Source organism: Rhinatrema bivittatum, chromosome 12, assembly GCF_901001135.1.
Source record: "Rhinatrema bivittatum chromosome 12, aRhiBiv1.1, whole genome shotgun sequence".
NCBI lineage: Eukaryota > Metazoa > Chordata > Amphibia > Gymnophiona > Rhinatrematidae > Rhinatrema > Rhinatrema bivittatum.
Genome location: NC_042626.1, coordinates 4,907,191 through 4,929,129, shown reverse-complemented (window position 1 = coordinate 4,929,129; position 21,939 = coordinate 4,907,191). Strand labels below are relative to the sequence as shown.

General features: G+C 51.6%; 1 protein-coding gene across 2 annotated transcripts; it reads left to right on the top strand.

The window, feature by feature from the left end:
* Nucleotides 1-5,442: 5,442 nt before the first annotated feature.
* Nucleotides 5,443-21,426, top strand: LOC115074378 (cathepsin E-A-like). 2 transcript variants are annotated; one of them, XM_029573778.1, is made up of 9 exons: nucleotides 5,443-5,502; nucleotides 5,740-5,830; nucleotides 8,486-8,603; nucleotides 9,515-9,633; nucleotides 11,782-11,981; nucleotides 12,472-12,594; nucleotides 14,109-14,250; nucleotides 20,456-20,554; nucleotides 20,824-21,426. In XM_029573778.1, the coding sequence occupies exons 1-9, from the start codon at nucleotides 5,447-5,449 to the stop codon at nucleotides 20,986-20,988; spliced, it is 1,113 nt and encodes a 370-aa protein (XP_029429638.1). In that variant the 5' UTR covers nucleotides 5,443-5,446; the 3' UTR covers nucleotides 20,989-21,426. The 2 variants fall into 2 exon arrangements, with proteins under 2 accessions (XP_029429638.1, XP_029429637.1); XM_029573777.1 differs by having other exon boundaries at nucleotides 5,740-5,896.
* Nucleotides 21,427-21,939: the final 513 nt, after the last annotated feature.

Genomic DNA, 21,939 nt, shown 5'->3' with positions numbered 1-21,939 from the left:
TGGGAGCAGGGAACCCTCAGAGTCCTAAACCAGAGATTGAATGTTTGGCTCACCTGGAGGCTTTGCTGAAAAAAATCTGAAGATATTCCGGAAACTCAAAAGAAAACACCTGACCTGCCTGTCTGTTATTGATCTTGAGGTTTAATGGAAAGACAAGAAAAGTGATTAATAGGCATCAATAAAGGACACACATGGTACAAAGAAATGATTAGAGAGCTCCCAGGGCAGCAATTCTGATTGTTTACTGATGTTTTACATTCGTTTACCACATCGAGGAGATTAGCCGGGTAATTAAAATTTTCAACATCGGTGCAGACTCTCATAACCTGTGTGATTTTGCCTGGATTACAAGAGGTGTTCCCCAGAGCATGTTTAGGATCAGAGAGTAAACTCTACAGGTAGAGAACTGAAGTTTAAAATCTAGCTTTGTAATTTTGCCTTTCTCCTCTTCTGGCAGATGCAAGGTTCGCTGATACTTTTCTACTCAGCTGCCTTGTATTCAGTCCTCAAAAAAGGAAGAATTAAAGTAGCTGAGTACTTGCATCTAGGCAGGCTGCAGCCCTAAACTGAACCTGCATGGGGGAACCTGCACAGAGCAGCAGTTACAGCCCTAAACTGAAGCTGCATGGGGGAACCTGCACAGAGCAGCAGTTACAGCCCTAAACTGAAGCTGCACAGAGCAGCAGTTACAGCCCTAAACTGAAGCTGCACAGAGCTTTATTGCTAGGTACTACAGGTACCTTAGGGCCCGTGCCTACAGTTTATTGCTAGGTACTACAGGTACCTTAGGGCCCGTGCCTACAGTTTATTGCTAGGTACTACAGGTACCTTAGGGCCCGTGCCTACAGTTTATTGCTAGGTACTACAGGTACCTTAGGGCCCGTGCCTACAGTTTATTGCTAGGTACTACAGGTACCTTAGGGCCCGTGCCTACAGTTTATTGCTAGGTACTACAGGTACCTTAGGGCCCGTGCCTACAGTTTATTGCTAGGTACTACAGGTACCTTAGGGCCCGTGCCTACAGTTTATTGCTAGGTACTACAGGTACCTTAGGGCCCGTGCCTACAGTTTATTGCTAGGTACTACAGGTACCTTAGGGCCCGTGCCTACAGTTTATTGCTAGGTACTACAGGTACCTTAGGGCCCGTGCCTACGGTTTATTGCTAGGTACTACAGGTACCTTAGGGCCCGTGCCTACGGTTTATTGCTAGGTACTACAGGTACCTTAGGGCTCGTGCCTACGGTTTATTGCTAGGTACTACATGTACCTTAGGGCACGCGCCTACAGTTTATTGCTAGGTACTACAGGTACCTTAGGGCTCGCGCCTACGGTTTATTGCTAGGTACTACAGGTACCTTAGGGCTCGTGCCTACGGTTTATTGCTAGGTACTACAGGTACCTTAGGGCCCTTGCCTACGGTTTATTGCAAGGTACTACATGTACCTTAGGGCCCGCGCCTACGGTTTATTGCTAGGTACTACATGTACCTTAGGGCACGCGCCTACGGTTTATTGCTAGGTACTACAGGTACCTTAGGGCCCGTGCCTACGGTTTATTGCTAGGTACTACAGGTACCTTAGGGCCCGTGCCTACAGTTTATTGCTAGGTACTACAGGTACCTTAGGGCCCGTGCCTACGGTTTATTGCTAGGTACTACAGGTACCTTAGGGCCCGTGCCTACAGTTTATTGCTAGGTACTACAGGTACCTTAGGGCTCGTGCCTACAGTTTATTGCTAGGTACTACAGGTACCTTAGGGCACGCGCCTACAGTTTATTGCTAGGTACTACATGTACCTTAGGGCCCGCGCCTACAGTTTATTGCTAGGTACTACAGGTACCTTAGGGCCCGTGCCTACAGTTTATTGCTAGGTACTACAGGTACCTTAGGGCTCGTGCCTACAGTTTATTGCTAGGTACTACAGGTACCTTAGGGCACGCGCCTACAGTTTATTGCTAGGTACTACATGTACCTTAGGGCCCGTGCCTACAGTTTATTGCTAGGTACTACAGGTACCTTAGGGCCCGCGCCTACAGTTTATTGCTAGGTACTACAGGTACCTTAGGGCCCGCACCTACAGTTTATTGCTAGGTACTACAGGTACCTTAGGGCACGCGCCTACAGTTTATTGCTAGGTACTACAGGTACCTTAGGGCCCGTGCCTACAGTTTATTGCTAGGTACTACAGGTACCTTAGGGCTCGTGCCTACGGTTTATTGCTAGGTACTACAGGTACCTTAGGGCCCGTGCCTACAGTTTATTGCTAGGTACTACAGGTACCTTAGGGCTCGTGCCTACAGTTTATTGCTAGGTACTACAGGTACCTTAGGGCACGCGCCTACAGTTTATTGCTAGGTACTACATGTACCTTAGGGCCCGTGCCTACAGTTTATTGCTAGGTACTACAGGTACCTTAGGGCTCGTGCCTACGGTTTATTGCTAGGTACTACAGGTACCTTAGGGCCCGTGCCTACAGTTTATTGCTAGGTACTACAGGTACCTTAGGGCGCGCGCCTACGGTTTATTGCTAGGTACTACAGGTACCTTAGGGCTCGTGCCTACGGTTTATTGCTAGGTACTACAGGTACCTTAGGGCCCGTGCCTACAGTTTATTGCTAGGTACTACAGGTACCTTAGGGCACGCGCCTACAGTTTATTGCTAGGTACTACAGGTACCTTAGGGCCCGTGCCTACAGTTTATTGCTAGGTACTACAGGTACCTTAGGGCTCGTGCCTACAGTTTATTGCTAGGTACTACAGGTACCTTAGGGCCCGTGCCTACAGTTTATTGCTAGGTACTACAGGTACCTTAGGGCTCGTGCCTACAGTTTATTGCTAGGTACTACAGGTACCTTAGGGCACTCGCCTACAGTTTATTGCTAGGTACTACATGTACCTTAGGGCGCGTGCCTACAGTTTATTGCTAGCCGTTGAGTTAGCAAGGGTGATCTTACGGATGGGATTCTCTCTCCGTACCCAGCTACTGTGCCTTTACAACTTCCATTGGACTCTTTCTGCTAACGGGGTACCAGCTCCTTGGGGGCCTCTTTTGCTTCTTTCAGGTCGCTATCAGGTAACCGGTACTCGCTCCTTGAGGGCCCATGTTCCCTGACTCGCTGCCTGCATCTATCTCCTCTTCTACTTGGAAGAATTCGCTACAGACACCATCAGTGAGTACCACTATCATCCACTCCTCAGAGCTGTCTCCCTGGAACCAGGTACTCGCTCCTCGAGGCCCTGCCTCCGTTCCAGCGCCAGTGCCATCTCCTACGTGGAACCGCTGTGTGAGTTCATTGCCAACTAGTCTCTCTGCTCCCAGGGATCTGTTACTCGCTCCTCGAGGGCCAGCTCTCCCTATCTCGGGGCTTCTCCATATTGGGGACTCTGTGACTGTTCTTTTGTACTCACTTTCTCAGTTCTCTCCACTACAGCACTGCTACCGGAGGAACCGCTGTTCCAGCGCCCTGGGGAATACTAGCCCAGCCGGGCTACATCTGCTACTCACTACCGCCACCTCTGGTGGCTTCTCAAACTGTCTAAATAAAGATAAATCTGTGTTTGTGTGTCCAAGAGCTGAGCCTGACCTGTGGCCCCTCACGGGATTTCCCCCCCGTGGGCGTGGTCAGCTGCCACAGTGTGCAAGGGTCCACCCAAAACCTCTCTAACTATAACAGTGGGAGCTCCTTCGGGAATGACCAGGAGCATTTCTGGAGGTTGGTGAGAATGTGGGTTTTAATCTTCAGAGGCAAAAATGACCCGAGGTGGGTGGCACCTTACAGACTCTGTCCTGGAAAGCCCCTGCCTCAATAAATTGCTTAGTCTGGGAGGGGCCACCCACCTCGGGTCAGTGTGGGGTTTACTTGTCAAAGGAAGAGGGGTGGGTGTGGCAGAGGAATAGTTACTGCTTTGTTTGCATTTTGATGCTGATTGAATTTGTTATTGTATATTTTTTGATGTTTTGCTTGAGTGTGTTATTGCCTCTATGTTATGAGCTGTTCTGCATGAAAATACAATGTAATGTGATAATCCTACAAAAGAAATGCCAAAGGTCCATCCAGCCCAGCATCCTGTCTCCCACAGTGACCAGGCCACATCATTAGAAAGTACCCAGCAGATCCCATAAAGTAGATCTAAGCTCCCAGGGATACGCGATGGCTTTCCCCAAGTCTACCTGGTTAACAATTGTTTATTGGCTTTTCCTCCAGGAGTTTGTGCAAATCTCTTTCAAACCCTTCGACCACGTCCTCTGGCAGCAGATCCCAGAGCTCGCAGGTGCGCTGAGTGCCACACTACTTTCTACATCTCTTGGAGGGTAAAGAACCTCCTTTATTGACCCCACTCAGGATTCTGGAAACCTCTCATGTCCCAGCTGAAGAGCCCTCATCACAGGAGAGCCGGTCCGCATTTTGCTGTCCCTTCTCTGTGCTTTTCCAGTTCTGCTTTATCCTTTTTGAGGTGGGGCGACCAGAACTGCACGCAATGCTTAAGGAGCGGTCTGTGCAAAGGCAATATCCTAGTCTCTGCCCTGTAACACTGTTTGCTTTTGAGGCCTCAGGGGCTCAGGCTTCCTCTGTTATGGATTTCTGCATTTGGCCAGGAGATGGCAGGTCTGCAGCATCAACCCATCTCTTTTTGACTTACCAGCACTACAGTCCCCCTGAGGGAGGAGAGAAAAGCATCTCATGTGGCACGTCATGGCCAGCTGAGACCACTGGGAGAGACGTGGGCATCTGACCTCATGTGGCACTGCAGCAGCCGCATCTCAAGCCTTTTACAAAAATGCTCTTTCTGTCTTTAATCAACAGTGCAAGTTAGAAACACGTCTGTATTCATAGAGAAATGATCTTCATCTGCAGCTCAAGGCATGTCCCATCCTCAGAACCAGAAGATGCAGGCTTTCAGTGTCCGGATAATGAACAAAGATTATAGAAAGCGCTGGCGAGAGGAAGGTGTTTCATTGACTTGTCTAAGGTCCAGCAGAGAGCGGTTCAGACGCAACGAGGCCCTGAAGGGGTCCAACCAGGGTCTGGCACTGCACTTCTGACACAGACCAGGTTCTTTGCAGCACCCCAATGTGACACTCCAAGCAGGTGGACTGGAAGTCTGGGAGAACCGCATTTGTTTTAGAGCAGGGTCTCAGGATCCAAATATTATGAGGAATGATTCAGTCTAAAGCTATTTATCTTCTCCTGCCCAGCAGAGCCTGGTACTGGTGTGAGCACACAGGTGTGACTCCGTATCTCCAGTGTAACAGACCCCATCCAGTGACTAATTAATTACTTGCTGTTTGCACTGTATGATGTATTTACTTTCTGCTTGTTGATTACAATAGATTTATCAAGATTCCCGACAGGGTGGCACTCCTTTATATAAAGCAGGAAAATAGATTGCCAACAATGCAGGAGTCAACGAGAAGGGGGAGAGAGTCAGAATCAGCGGGAGTAAAATGAAGTGGGTTCTCCTGTTAGTGTTCTGCATCTGGGGTGTTCATGGACTGAAAAGGTGAGTGCAGGACTAGATCCCTTTCTCCTCGGTCAAGTGTGCTCCATGCCCTTCACCATCTCCGTTTGGGTCTCTGGCTACCTCCTACAAGACAAAAGCTTGTGATTAAAGGCAGAGGAGAATCTGATGTTCATTTCAAGGATGCGCTAGGATTATAGGAGGTGCAGTGTACCCAGTGAGATACAGGGCTGGCATTATAGGAAGTGACTGATTTCCCACATTGCTTTCTTGTTCCAGAGTGCTACTGAAGAGACAGAAGTCTATACGAAAAGTTCTTCAGGAGCGAGGCAAGTTGTCTGACTTCTGGAAGTCCCAGCAACTAGACATGGTACAGTACAGTGAGACCTGCCCTACTATCCAGAGCACAAACGAACCACTCGTCAACTACATGGATGTAAGCGTGTGCTGTCCCAGAGTAACATTCCTACAATCTCCACTTACAGTATTATCCCAAGTAGACACTTCCCCTCCGCACACATAAGCTCCTCTGCATTTTTCCAGCCCCGCTGTTCTGGAATTCTGCACCATCGGTCCATGTGTGAAAGCCGCGGTGTCTTATTCTGCATTTTTCCAAACTTGCTGTTCTGGAACTCGTTGCTATCGGTTTGTGTCTGAAAGCCGTGGTGTCTTATTCTGCATTTTTCCAGCCTCACTGTTCTGGAACTCCTTGCTATCGGTCTGTGTGTGAAAGCCGTGGTGTCTTATTCTGCATTTTTACAGCCTCACTGTTCTGGAATTCTGCACTATAGGTCTGTGTGTGAAAGCTGTGGTGTCTTATTCTGCATTTTTACAGCCTCACTGTTCTGGAACTCCTTGCTATCGGTCCGTGTGTGAAAGCCGCGGTGTCTTATTCTGCATTTTTCCCGCCACACTGTTCTGGAATTCTGCGCCATTGGTCTGTGTGTGAAAGCCACAGTGTCTTATTCTGCATTTTTCCAGCCTTGCTGTTCTGGAATTCTGCACTATAGGTCTGTATGTGAAAGCCGTGCTATCTTATTCTGCATTTTTCCAGCTTTGCTGTTCTGGACTTCTGCGCCATCGGTCCGTATGTGAAAGCCGCAGTGCCTTATTCTGCATTTTTACAGCCTCACTGTTCTGGAACTCATTGCTATCGGTCTGTGTGTGAAAGCCGCAGTGTCTTATTCTGCATTTTTACAGCCTCACTGTTCTGGAATTCTGCGCCATTGGTCTGTATGTGAAAGCCGCGGTGTCTTATTCTGCATTTTTCCAGCCTTGCTGTTCTGGAATTCTGCACTATAGGTCTGTATGTGAAAGCCGTGGTGTCTTATTGTGCATTTTTCTGGACTGCTGCGCTGTCTTATTCTGCATTTTTCCAGCCTCACTCTTCTGGACTTCTGTGCCATCGGTCTGTGTGTGAAAACCGCGGTGTTGTATTCTGCATTTTTCCAGTTTCGCTGTGCTGTCTTATTCTGTAAGGAGTTTGTAGGGTTGCTGACAGATTCTGTTTGTGCTGCCAGTTCCTGGTTTGACTCCCATTGCTTATATACATTTATTTATTTTTCTATATGAGTTTTTCGCATGGCATCCTGATGAAGCCATTTTGTGAGAGAGGACTCAGAGCATGGTAAGCTGTAAACCCATATAAAATGCAGGCGAGTATCAGGGAAGGCAAGCTGGAGCTGGCATGCTTTGAAGACAGAGAGCGAGACAGGTGTGACATCTTGGACACCAGGAGTGAGAGAGTAAGGACAGTGCTCAGAAAGGAGTGGTGAGAGGACATGGAGCGGAGTCCCCAACTGTGAACAAAGACAGAGCGAAGGTCTGTGGTGGCCCTGAGTGCATTTGTATGTGAGAGTGAGAGTTTCAGGATGGTGCCAGTGAAAAGGTTTCAGCAGGAAAAGTGAAGAGAACAACATAGGAGAGGAGAGATAGCGAGGACTCTGTTGTAATGCCAAGACCTTTTTGTAGAGTCAGAAGTAGGGAGGGGAGCCAAGCCAATAGATAGGAAGGCAGGGGACTTGTGATGAAGCCAAAAATAAGAAAACTTCCATTTTATTTGAGTTGAGTGCATCCAAGTGGTGACGGCAAAGAGGCAGGAAGAAAGCAGAGTGGAAATAGTGAGAGAGATGTGAAAGATGTGAGGTCAGCAGAGAATGAAGACGGATATACTGACATCCCATAGGACAAGGTGAGATGTGGAGAAGGGGAAATGATTCAAGAGATGGAGGGATCCTGTGACCTTAGTGGTGAGGAGACAAGCATGAGGTAAGAGAGACCTTTGTTAAGGGTGAGACAGACTGCTGGTACCGGGCAATAGGGAAGAGCTAAGGAGGGACGGGAGGGAGAGGTGGTGGGATCAGTGGGACCGGCAGGGGTGCGTGGGGGTGTGTGGGGGCAGGAAGCTGAAGGCGCGTCATTAGTGAGTGGGATGGAGATTGATGTAATTGAAGACGTGACGGAGGATCATGAGCTGGAGATGGATGAAGCTGGTGGGAGGATCAGAAGTAAACAATTCTTGCATGGAAGGGAGCAAACCCAGGCCTGGGTGCAGAGACGCGGCGCAGGCTGGCAGGCTGCGTGCTGCGTCACGCGGCGCAGGCTGGCAGGCTGCGTGCTGCGTCACGCGGCGCAGGCTGGCAGGCTGCGTGCTGCGTCACGCGGCGCAGGCTGGCAGGCTGCGTGCTGCGTCTCTGCACCCAGGCCTGGGTGCAGAGACGCGGCGCAGGCTGGCAGGCTGCGTGCTGCGTCTCTGCACCCAGGCCTGGGTGCAGAGACGCGGCGCAGGCTGGCAGGCTGCGTGCTGCGTCTCTGCACCCAGGCCTGGGTGCAGAGACGCGGCGCAGGCTGGCAGGCTGCGTGCTGCGTCTCTGCACCCAGGCCTGGGTGCAGAGACGCGGCGCAGGCTGGCAGGCTGCGTGCTGCGTCTGTGCCTTGGGCCACAGTTTCTGGGGCAACTCTACAACCCCTGCAAGAAGCTGAGCCCAGCCATTCCCTGACTCTTTCTTTCTGTCTCTGTCTTCAGGTGGAATATTTTGGGGAGATCTCCATCGGGTCCCCGCCTCAGAATTTCACTGTGATATTTGACACAGGCTCTTCCAACCTCTGGGTGCCCTCAGTATACTGCACCAGCAGTGCCTGCAGTAAGTAGCAGCTGGAGCTAAGGACCGCTGTGGGTACGGGAGCCCCCTGTGCAGCTTAGTTATGTTCACCCAGTGCTGCCAGATGGGTTCAGGTCCTCAAGAGACAAATCACAACCAAAAAGAGCCAGAGGTAATTAACCCAAATGAGAAGTAAAAACAAAAACAAAAAAAGATGGAACCCACAAACAATTATAAATCAATATGGTGAGCAGTGCAAACTGGAACGGAAGGGGTCAGGAAGCTGTCGGTGTGTCCAGCAAAACTGAAGCGCCCGGTCACTTCCATCATTCACCTCATCCAGTGATAATATTTCTGCAGATTGTTTTGTTTAAAGCATAATTCAAACAATCCTGATATCAAATCTTGAAAACAATCTGCAGAAATATTATCACTGGATGAGGTGAATGATGGAAGTGACCGGGCGCTTCAGTTTTGCTGGACAGCCTTCCTGACACCTTCCGTTCCAGTTTGCACTGCTGACCGTATTGATTTATAATTGTTTGCGGGTTCCATCTTTTTTTGTTTTCAGATCATCAGGTACAGTCGGAGCCGTTCCTGACTTTGCTGCACTGCCTATGGGTGGGGGCTTCCAGTGTCTTTGGGCAAAGCCATCATAATTAAACTCTGGAAGTTGTTGCCAGAGGATGTGGTGAAAGCCCTTAGCATGGCTGGGTTTAAAAAGGGTTTAGACAAGTTCCTGCAGGAAAAGTCCATGAGACTGGGGGAAGGCACTGCTTATCCCTGGTTAGGAGCAGGAAGTACCGGGATCCTGCTGGGTAGGTGTGGTCAGGACTGGTCACTGTCAGACAGGATGCTGGGCCGGCCCAGTATGGCATTTCTTACCTGCTGTGTAGCTGGGCAGTGTTACAGGGGTGCTACCAGCTCATGCCTCATTTCTCATCTCTTAACAGAGCAGCATAAACTATATCAGCCTTCAGCGTCTGACACATACAGTGCAGATGGCCGACCTTTCTCCATTCATTATGGCACGGGCAGCCTTTCAGGGATCATTGGAACCGATCAAGTTACTGTAAGTGTTTGGATTAACAGCCCCAACCTCTACCCAAACTAATGCCTACTAAGACATTTGCCCTTCTCTTGAAAATATATCTAATGTGGGAGAGGGTGCCTTTATAGAGAAACTTGGTGACTCACATGTCCTTTATATAGAGAAACATGGTGACTCACATGTCCTTTACAGAGAGAGATGGCCACTCACGTGTAGTCCTTTATAGAAAAACATGGTGACTCACATGTCCTTTATAGAGAGAAACATGGTGACTCACATGTCCTTTACAGAGAGAGATGGCCACTCACGTGTAGTCCTTTAAAGAGAGAGATGGCTGCTCACGTGTAGTCCTTTAAAGAGAGAGATGGCTGCTCACGTGTAGTCCTTTATAGAGAGAGATGGTTGCTCACGTGTAGTCCTTTACAGAGAGAGATGGCCGCTCACGTGTAGTCCTTTACAGAGAGAGATGGCTGCTCACGTGTAGTCCTTTACAGAGAGAGATGGCCACTCACGTGTAGTCCTTTAAAGAGAGAGATGGCTGCTCACGTGTAGTCCTTTATAGAGAGAGATGGTTGCTCACGTGTAGTCCTTTATAGAGAGAGATGGCCACTCACGTGTAGTCCTTTATAGAGAGAGATGGTTGCTCACGTGTAGTCCTTTATAGAGAGAGATGGTTGCTCACGTGTAGTCCTTTAAAGAGAGAGATGGCTGCTCACGTGTAGTCCTTTACAGAGAGAGATGGCTGCTCACGTGTAGTCCTTTACAGAGAGAGATGGCCACTCACGTGTAGTCCTTTAAAGAGAGAGATGGCTGCTCACGTGTAGTCCTTTATAGAGAGAGATGGTTGCTCACGTGTAGTCCTTTATAGAGAGAGATGGCCGCTCACGTGTAGTCCTTTATAGAGAGAGATGGTTGCTCACGTGTAGTCCTTTATAGAGAGAGATGGTTGCTCACGTGTAGTCCTTTAAAGAGAGAGATGGCTGCTCACGTGTAGTCCTTTATAGAGAGAGATGGCCGCTCACGTGTAGTCCTTTATAGAGAGAGATGGTTGCTCACGTGTAGTCCTTTATAGAGAGAGATGGTTGCTCACGTGTAGTCCTTTATAGAGAGAGATGGCCGCTCACGTGTAGTCCTTTATAGAGAGAGATGGCTGCTCACAAAGTTTTCCCTTTTTTTAATTTGACCAGGGCTGGCTTTAATATGTGGGCACCCATGGGCGACTGGATAACTCCCCCACCCTCCAATCATCCTTATCCATATCTGCCCCCTCACTTTGACACCTATAGTGGTGCCGGCCCAATTGTAGCAGCAACTTTGGGAAGGAAATTCAGAACGGGACCTGCAATCTCCTGAGGGACCTGCAGGTCCGCCCGCATGGCTTCCTGTTACCATGGAAACCTGCGCACGGGCACTGAAGTTACTGCTGCCGTGGGGCTGGCACCGGATCCTGCTGCCTAGGCTCAGTCATAACCAGGGCCCGGTTCTGGCAGCAGGAGTCTTCATTCCCCGCTCTCTGGGGACTTGTGCAGCTTCCAGACCCCTGCAGTCACAGGTGTCCCCATTGTGCAATGACCATGACGCGCCCCCTCCCCCGCCGGGACCACAGCATTCCCAGCCCTGCCTGACCGGGGAGGCCAAAGACTCAGATCCCTGCACTGGGCCTCTGAATCCTGTCCTGGTAAACGCAAAGCCACTTGAGTTTTCGGGATATCTGTGATGAATCTGCACGACGTGGGGCTCAGGTACATGTAAATTTATCTCATGCATATTCATTGCGGATGGCTGGGTGGCCACCAGGATGGACCTGAGAAGTCTCAGCACTTAAACATCAATTTAAAGTCTCCGGTGACATCATCAGAATTGCAGAAAAGGTTTAGCGTCCCCTCAGGTTTCCAGCACTTTCAGTTATTAGAGCCCTGACTTCAGCCTGCACAGGTCCGAGGTCCGAGGCATGAGGAGAGCAGGGTCCCGGCTTGGCCTTTGAGTTGAGCATGAGAACGTGTACGATATGGGGGAAGGGGGTGGTGATTTTACTGCCCTGCCACTCAGCCCCAGAGGGCATAGGATGATGATAGCGACCATGCGAAGAAAAAATCCCCCGAGATTCGCTGCAGAAGCCTCTGGGAGAGCGAGCGACCCGGGAATAAATTGGGCTTCCTCTGTCTGTAGGTGGAGGGCATCACCGTCAGGAACCAGCAGTTTGGCGAGAGCGTGACTGAGCCGGGGAGCACCTTTGCAGACGCGGGATTTGATGGCATCCTGGGACTGGCTTACCCGTCATTGGCTGTGGGGGGCTGCACCCCTGTGTTCGATAACATGATGGCGCAGAACCTGGTGGCGCTGCCCATATTCTCCGTCTACATGAGCAGGTAGGACCACGGCAGAGAGGCCCGGGGGTGCCTCGGCAGCTCTTTCACCTCAGATGAACCCACGATGGGTTTAGTAAGGAAGTCTTGTGAGCCAGCGTATCCGCTCGGCCCTGGTTAGATGACGGCTGACCCCATCGCTGGCTTCTCCTGCCCCTGGCCGTCAGCTCAGTGCCCTTGAGCGGGAGAAAATGAGAAGGAGGGGTTTCTTGCAAGTCTGCTGTAATTGTGCATTGTGTTTTGGGGGGTTATTATTATTATTATTTTGGTAAAACGAAGATTGTTTCATGAAATTAAAGCTTGGCCAGATTTTCAGTGTCTTCCACTTATGGTAAATGTGATTTGACTCTGGGTTGAAGACTCTGGCATCATGGCAGGGTGTTGCGGGGTCTCCTGTGCAGCCATGAAACTGCGGCACCCATGAGGTCGGGGAAGTGTGCACAGATTGCTGGAAGTAACCCAGCCCTTTCTACCATTTTTCTCCTCTTGGCAGGAACCCAGACTCCTCCGTGGGTGGGGAGCTCATTTTTGGTGGCTTTGACCCTTCACGTTTCCGTGGGGATCTCAACTGGGTCCCTGTCACTGCTCAGGGATATTGGCAAATCCAGCTGGACAAGTAAGCTTCATGTACATTGAATGTACACCCGATGGCGTGTGTGTGCACACTGCCTGGGTGATCAAATGCCCGTCTGCGTGGAGCGCTGTGCTTTGTGTCTGAACGACTTCTATAGGGCATTAATGCATGCGACGGGACCTCCCTGCCTTGCTTTATCTCAGATGCACTCATAGAGTGGGTACAAAGCCTCAGGAACGCTGCGTCCAGAACGGCTTCAGAGAGGCCTCTGGAAACACCTCCTGGGGTTATTGAAGGGGAAGGGAGAGCAGAATGGGTCTTTTGGCACTGAATGCCCATTCTCCCCTTCCCCTCACGGGCATGGCAGGAGAGGTGGTAGGGTAAAGCAGTGCACCTCCAGTGCCCACCAGTGCTCCCCTTCCCCTCACGAGCATGGCAGGAGAGGTGGTAGGGTAAAGCAGTGCACCTCCAGTGACCACCAGTGCTCCCCTTCCCCTCACGGGCATGGCAGGAGAGGTGGTAGGGTAAAGCAGTGCACCTCCAGTACCCACCAGTGCTCCCCTTCCCCTCACGAGCATGGCAGGAGAGGTGGTAGGGTAAAGCAGTGCACCTCCAGTGCCCACCAGTGCTCCCCTTCCCCTCACGAGCATGGCAGGAGAGGTGGTAGGGTAAAGCAGTGCACCTCCAGTGCCCACCAGTGCTCCCCTTCCCCTCACGGGCATGGCAGGAGAGGTAGTAGGGTAAAGCAGTGCACCTCCAGTGCCCACCAGTGCTCCCCTTCCCCTCACGGGCATGGCAGGAGAGGTGGTAGGGTAAAGCAGTGCACCTCCAGTGCCCACCAGTGCTCCCCTTCCCCTCACGGGCATGGCAGGAGAGGTAGTAGGGTAAAGCAGTGCACCTCCAGTACCCACCAGTGCTCCCCTTCCCCTCACGGGCATGGCAGGAGAGGTGGTAGGGTAAAGCAGTGCACCTCCAGTGCCCACCAGTGCTCCCCTTCCCCTCACGGGCATGGCAGGAGAGGTAGTAGGGTAAAGCAGTGCACCTCCAGTACCCACCAGTGCTCCCCTTCCCCTCACGGGCATGGCAGGAGAGGTGGTAGGGTAAAGCAGTGCACCTCCAGTGCCCACCAGTGCTCCCCTTCCCCTCACGGGCATGGCAGGAGAGGTAGTAGGGTAAAGCAGTGCACCTCCAGTACCCACCAGTGCTCCCCTTCCCCTCACGGGCATGGCAGGAGAGGTGGTAGGGTAAAGCAGTGCACCTCCAGTACCCACCAGGGCTCCCCTTCCCCTCACGAGCATGGCAGGAGAGGTGGTAGGGTAAAGCAGTGCACCTCCAGTGCCCACCAGTGCTCCCCTTCCCCTCACGAGCATGGCAGGAGAGGTGGTAGGGTAAAGCAGTGCACCTCCAGTGCCCACCAGTGCTCCCCTTCCCCTCACGGGGCGGCCGTTCTGCGCTCTGCAGGACAGCGGCTGCTGTGGCAGAAGGTGACACGGAGGAGTGGGTGCGTTCTGTGCCTCTAACCGCGCTGCCCCTCTGCCCTCTCTTCTCCCCTGCAGTGTCATGGTCGGTGGGCAGGTTGCATTCTGTGAAGGGGGCTGCCAGGCCATCGTAGACACTGGCACGTCGTTAATAACCGGGCCACCAAAATCCATCATCCAACTGCAGAACGACATTGGCGCCACCGCTGTGGATGGAGAGGTGAGTTCTAGCCCCGGCCGTCTGCAGCTCTAGACACAAAGCGAGGAGCTGGGAGAGGTCTGCTCTGAGGAGGATAAGCAGCACAAAATAATGTCTGGAGGAGACCCAGAGAAAGGCAACAAAAACAGGAGACAGAAGGACCTATAAATGTCTGCACCCTAGAGGAGAAGAGACGGGGGGGGGGAGATAGGACACAGAGTTTTAAAAATGCGCAAACCTTTTCCCCTGGAAAGGAAGCTGTAGAACAGGGGATCTCGATGTGCAGCTCCGATGTAAGGAAAGGTTTTTCACCCAAACTGGCCAGTGCAGAAGGGTGCGGTCAGCCAAACCTTTCTGCCTGCACGTGAACGCACATTTTCTGTGCGCAGAACTTTACTGCCAATGCAGCAAGAGGTTGCGCGCTCAGACAATGGCGTTTCTGAAGGGGCATTAGCAGCAGGCCCCAATGCAAAAAGCACCTTCCTTAAGCTCTGCAAACGTCTCTGCGTCCGAGCTGGAGTTAAGTTTCCAGAGCTACTGCACTGGCACTTACAACCCCTACAAAGGGGAAAAATAATTTTAAAAAGTTTAAAAATGTCCACCCGGCTATCTGTCAGCGGTTCCTGCTGCGAGAAGGCTGGATAAATCCGTATTTTTTCCAGCTAAGTGGTGGCGGCTGCTGTCACTTATGGTCTGCATGCACCGCCCCCGCCCTTCCGAGTCAAAATGTGCATTGGTCCTGTGCCAAACGCGCATTTTACCCTAAACACACTTTTTAAAGCTCCTGTTGCATTTGCGTAGCATTAGCTTACTGCATCGGGAGTTTAAAAAACATTCCCCAATGGAAAGGAAGCCACAGAACTAGGGGTCATGATGTGAAACTCCAGGGCCAACATCAGGAAATGGTTTTTCACAGAAAGGGCGGTGGATGCCTGGACTGCCCTCCTGGAAGAGGTGGTGAAGATGAGGACGGTCACAGAATTCAAAAGGGAATGCAAAACTACAGATGTTCCCCAGAGGCAGCTGTGGAGAAAACCATCTTATTTATTAAATGCCCGAAAGGCAGACAGTGCCACCCAGGACACCAGCAGAAAACACTCTCTCAAATCATTTTACTAATAAGGCATTCACATCTGCAATTCCTAAACCAATAACTGGGTTACACAGTTGTCAAAATATTTGTTGTCATGGCCTTTCATTATAAACAATTAATTCAAATGGCTGAATGTAAATTCACTCTCCCTTTGTATGCAGATATCTGTGGGCCTGCACTAAGCTACATTGCCAAATGACCTTGGTGTGTTTCTAAACATAATTCTATAATCCTGTGGCTCAGTAACTTTTCAGTTTGTACAGCACCAGCGGCAGATTCACGATGTCGGACCGGCCCGGGTATTCGCCGCCCAGGACACATCACGTGGTCGGCCGAGTGCGGCTCTCTCACGGCCGTGCACGGCAGACCACGTGACTGGAGCGACCGGCCCTGTACAGCACATCTATCTAACATCTCCCCTTCTGTGGCATCTGCCTGTCTGGCAAAAGCAAGGGACAAACCGAAGCAAAATGCCATAGAATACTTAGTAATTATAAAGCTACTTAAGATCAAAAAACGTGGAAGAAGAATAATAACTTCTTGTGTGACATGTCAAAAATTGTTTTACTGCCTCTTCACTGCTCTTTCTCACAAGTCATGTCTGCAATTGGACCCTGTGCACCCACATCAGTCACCTATGGTAACTTTTGGTTTAACATTTCTGCATGGAGCCAGGAACGACAGATATAACCTGAAACAGAAGGCGTGGGGGTAACCTGCATGGAGCGGCAGTTACTGCCCTTAACAGAAACATGGGGGTAACCTGCACGGAGCGGCAGTTACTGCCCTTAACAGAAACATGGGGGAAACCTGCACGGAGCGGCAGTTACTGCCCTTAACAGAAACATGGGGGTAACCTGCACGGAGCGGCAGTTACTGCCCTTAACAGAAACATGGGGGAAACCTGCACGGAGCGGCAGTTACTGCCCTTAACAGAAACATGGGGGAAACCTGCACGGAGCGGCAGTTACTGCCCTTAACAGAAACATGGGGGTAACCTGCACGGAGCGGCAGTTACTGCCCTTAACAGAAACATGGGGGTAACCTGCACGGAGCGGCAGTTACTGCCCTTAACAGAAACATGGGGGTAACCTGCACGGAGCGGCAGTTACTGCCCTTAACAGAAACACGGGGGTAACCTGCACGGAGCGGCAGTTACTACCCTTAACAGAAACACGGGGGTAACCTGCATGGAGCGGCAGTTACTGCCCTTAACAGAAACACGGGGGTAACCTGCATGGAGCGGCAGTTACTGCCCTTAACAGAAACATGGGGGTAACCTGCATGGAGCGGCAGTTACTGCCCTTAACAGAAACACGGGGGTAACCTGCATGGAGCGGCAGTTACTACCCTTAACAGAAACATGGGGGGTAACCTGCATGGAGCGGCAGTTACTGCCCTTAACAGAAACACGGGGGTAACCTGCATGGAGCGGCAGTTACTGCCCTTAACAGAAACACGGGGGTAACCTGCACGGAGCGGCAGTTACTGCCCTTAACAGAAACACGGGGGTAACCTGCATGGAGCGGCAGTTACTACCCTTAACAGAAACATGGGGGTAACCTGCACGGAGCGGCAGTTACTACCCTTAACAGAAACATGGGGGTAACCTGCATGGAGCGGCAGTTACTACCCTTAACAGAAACACGGGGGTAACCTGCATGGAGCGGCAGTTACTACCCTTAACAGAAACACGGGGGTAACCTGCATGGAGCGGCAGTTACTACCCTTAACAGAAACACGGGGGTAACCTGCATGGAGCGGCAGTTACTACCCTTAACAGAAACACGGGGGTAACCTGCATGGAGCGGCAGTTACTACCCTTAACAGAAACATGGGGGTAACCTGCACGGAGCGGCAGTTACTACCCTTAACAGAAACATGGGGGTAACCTGCACGGAGCGGCAGTTACTGCCCTTAACAGAAACACGGGGGTAACCTGCATGGAGCGGCAGTTACTACCCTTAACAGAAACATGGGGGTAACCTGCACGGAGCGGCAGTTACTGCCCTTAACAGAAACACGGGGGTAACCTGCATGGAGCGGCAGTTACTACCCTTAACAGAAACATGGGGGTAACCTGCACGGAGCGGCAGTTACTACCCTTAACAGAAACATGGGGGTAACCTGCATGGAGCGGCAGTTACTACCCTTAACAGAAACATGGGGGTAAACCTGCATGGAGCGGCAGTTACTGCCCTTAACAGAAACATGGGGGTAACCTGCATGGAGCGGCAGTTACTACCCTTAACAGAAACACGGGGGTAACCTGCATGGAGCGGCAGTTACTGCCCTTAACAGAAACACGGGGGTAACCTGCATGGAGCGGCAGTTACTGCCCTTAACAGAAACATGGGGGTAACCTGCATGGAGCGGCAGTTACTGCCCTTAACAGAAACACGGGGGTAACCTGCATGGAGCGGCAGTTACTACCCTTAACAGAAACATGGGGGTAACCTGCATGGAGCGGCAGTTACTGCCCTTAACAGAAACATGGGGGTAACCTGCATGGAGCGGCAGTTACTGCCCTTAACAGAAACATGGGGGTAACCTGCACGGAGCGGCAGTTACTGCCCTTAACAGAAACACGGGGGTAACCTGCATGGAGCGGCAGTTACTACCCTTAACAGAAACATGGGGGTAACCTGCACGGAGCGGCAGTTACTACCCTTAACAGAAACACGGGGGTAACCTGCATGGAGCGGCAGTTACTACCCTTAACAGAAACACGGGGGTAACCTGCATGGAGCGGCAGTTACTACCCTTAACAGAAACACGGGGGTAACCTGCATGGAGCGGCAGTTACTACCCTTAACAGAAACATGGGGGTAACCTGCACGGAGCGGCAGTTACTACCCTTAACAGAAACATGGGGGTAACCTGCACGGAGCGGCAGTTACTGCCCTTAACAGAAACACGGGGGTAACCTGCATGGAGCGGCAGTTACTACCCTTAACAGAAACACGGGGGTAACCTGCACGGAGCGGCAGTTACTGCCCTTAACAGAAACACGGGGGTAACCTGCATGGAGCGGCAGTTACTACCCTTAACAGAAACATGGGGGTAACCTGCACGGAGCGGCAGTTACTACCCTTAACAGAAACATGGGGGTAACCTGCATGGAGCGGCAGTTACTACCCTTAACAGAAACATGGGGGGTAACCTGCATGGAGCGGCAGTTACTGCCCTTAACAGAAACATGGGGGTAACCTGCATGGAGCGGCAGTTACTGCCCTTAACAGAAACATGGGGGTAACCTGCACGGAGCGGCAGTTACTGCCCTTAACAGAAACACGGGGGTAACCTGCATGGAGCGGCAGTTACTACCCTTAACAGAAACATGGGGGTAACCTGCACGGAGCGGCAGTTACTACCCTTAACAGAAACATGGGGGTAACCTGCATGGAGCGGCAGTTACTGCCCTTAACAGAAACACGGGGGGGACCTGCACGGAGCGGCAGTTACTGCTCTTAACAGAAGGCACGGGGGTAACCTGCACGGAGCGGCAGTTACTGCCCTTAACAGAAACATGGGGGTAACCTGCATGGAGCGGCAGTTACTGCCCTTAACAGAAACATGGGGGTAACCTGCATGGAGCGGCAGTTACTGCCCTTAACAGAAACATGGGGGTAACCTGCACGGAGCGGCAGTTACTGCCCTTAACAGAAACACGGGGGTAACCTGCATGGAGCGGCAGTTACTACCCTTAACAGAAACATGGGGGTAACCTGCACGGAGCGGCAGTTACTGCCCTTAACAGAAACACGGGGGTAACCTGCATGGAGCGGCAGTTACTACCCTTAACAGAAACATGGGGGTAACCTGCACGGAGCGGCAGTTACTACCCTTAACAGAAACATGGGGGTAACCTGCATGGAGCGGCAGTTACTACCCTTAACAGAAACATGGGGGTAACCTGCATGGAGCGGCAGTTACTGCCCTTAACAGAAACATGGGGGTAACCTGCATGGAGCGGCAGTTACTGCCCTTAACAGAAACATGGGGGTAACCTGCACGGAGCGGCAGTTACTGCCCTTAACAGAAACACGGGGGTAACCTGCATGGAGCGGCAGTTACTACCCTTAACAGAAACATGGGGGTAACCTGCACGGAGCGGCAGTTACTACCCTTAACAGAAACATGGGGGTAACCTGCATGGAGCGGCAGTTACTGCCCTTAACAGAAACACGGGGGGGACCTGCACGGAGCGGCAGTTACTGCTCTTAACAGAAGGCATAGGGGGTAATCTGCATGGGGCGGCAGTTACAACCCTGAATAAGAAGGCTTTGGGGGTAACCTGCACGGAGCGGCAGTTACAACCCTGAATAAGAAGGCTTGGGGGGTAACCTGCACAGAGAAATTTTACAACTCTAAACAGCATTTAGTCTTTATAAGAACATAAGAAGAGCAGAAACTAAAGTTCCATCAAGGCCAGCGTCCTGTCTGAGACAGTGCTCTCTCACTACAAGGAGATCCAATCCCTTCTTCCTCGCTCCCAACAACAAGTAGTGGCTTTCCTGAGTCACCTCCTCCAGGAAGGCCTCGCCCTTTTTGGGTAACTGCTGTCATTTAGTATCTTACAGTGTTACAATGGCCTATGAAATGGAGCAGGGGAGCTCAAACCGCTCCTACGGGCCCCACAGCCAGTCGGGTTTCAGGATAACCTTAATGAATATGCATGGATTCATCTGCATACACTACCTCCTGTGTATGCAAATATTTGTCTTGCATATTCATTAGGGATATCCTGAAAACCCGTCTGGCTGTGGGGGCCCGTAGGAGCGGTTTGAGCTCCTGTGAAACAGACTAAGCGACTCCGGCCCAGTGGTTTGCACTGAGCCAGTCCCTAAGCATTTCCCAAAACAAAATGCAGCCTCAAAGCCTTGAGGTGGATCCTGGGGACAAGGCAGGCCTGGATGATGACCATCCTGATAGTTTGCAAATGGTTGTCAGCTCTAATTGTAATTTAAATCAGAGAGAAGAATTTCTAAATGAGGAAGTTTCAGATTTTTATGAAGAAAATGAAACCCAAATGCATGCGCTGCTTCCTGGCTGAGACTTGTTTCAGAAACCCGTTGCATGTGGGTGCTTTCTCTGCTCTGGGCGCGTTGTAACCTGCCTCTCTTCTCGCAGTACGCCCTGGAATGCGACAACCTGAACGCCATGCCAGACGTGACCTTCACCATCGCTGGGATTGCATACACGCTCACCCCCCAGCAGTACACCCTGTCGGTAAGCTCGCCACACGTGGGGGGGGGGGGGGGGGGGGGGTGGCTGCCCTCTAACCTGGGCCTCGTGGCTCCCAAGCAGGAAGCTACAACAGGCAAAGACCCCCGGCTCCGAGATCCAGTGTGTGCAGATGGATCCCCCTCGGTCTTCAGAGCTCATCCTTCCTGGCCTTACTGGGGGCAGGGATTGGGAAGTCCCTGGTGGGAGAAGGAATGAGTGGTGTCTGCAGCACTAACCTGAGCCTCTCTCTCCCTCTCTCTCTCCAACACCAGCAACAGTCCGAGGGGATGGACTTTTGCAGCAGTGGCTTCCAGGGCCTGGACCTCCAGCCCCCTGCCGGGCCCCTCTGGATTCTGGGGGATGTCTTCATCGGCCAGTTTTACTCCGTCTTCGACCGTGGAAATAACCGGGTTGGGCTGGCTCCAGCTGTTCCTTAAGTGGAAGGAGTGGCGAGAGAAGCGAGAGGCCGCCTGCAGCTGAAGAGCTGCTCTGTCCTCACTGGATGGGATTTGGGTTATTGGTGCAAGAATCTACCTAATTACAATAAGAATGGGAACCTGAAATAATAATAATAATAATAATAATTACAACTCTTCCTCCCCCCTGGCAATTTGTAGACAATATCTGGTCAAGCAGTCACAAATCCTCTCTCCCACCACGGGCAGGTTATGGCCAGTGAAGGATTTGGGGTCAGTGGTGTAGAACGGGCCTGGACTTCCTTAATTGTATTCACAGTTCTGGAAGGAGACTTGGGCTACGGAGCAAACAGAAGTCAGCTCTGGCATTAGCTGCTTCCCGATTGCTGGCAAAGAGTGAGACCCCGTCAGGTTGCAGCACTCTGTGCATTGTGGCAGAAATAAAGACATTTTGCAAAAGCCCTGTGTGTGTGCTGCTTCAGCCGAGCCCTGTAACCAAGCTCTGCAAGCTTCTTTCCCTTACATTCATGGCATTCATGGAAGCAGTGCAGTGCGGGCCCTGGATATCTGCACGCTGGATGCTTTCGGAGGGGACCCTCTAATGCCAATGGGAGCAGCCAGGTATTTACCGCACAATGTAAAATCCTCGGCGCTGCACAATAAAGAACAGAACATAATATCAAAACATGCGGGGTGCAGCATCGGCCCTGTCGGTCATGTCACAAAGCCCATAGTGTGTGCCTCGCAGCAGCAGCAGCACGCCGACTGTGCAGCACTGCACTCCCCCCCCCCCCCCCCCCCCCCCCCCCCCCCCGAGCGGCGTTCTACACCCCCCCCCCCTCCCCGAAGTGGTGTGTACTAAATAAATAGATAAATGATGCTCGAGGAGGAGGAGGGGCTGCAGGCACCTTTGGCCATTCGCCTCCTGGCTCCAGCACAGCGGCTCTGTTCCTTGACGGCAGTGGCTCGGGT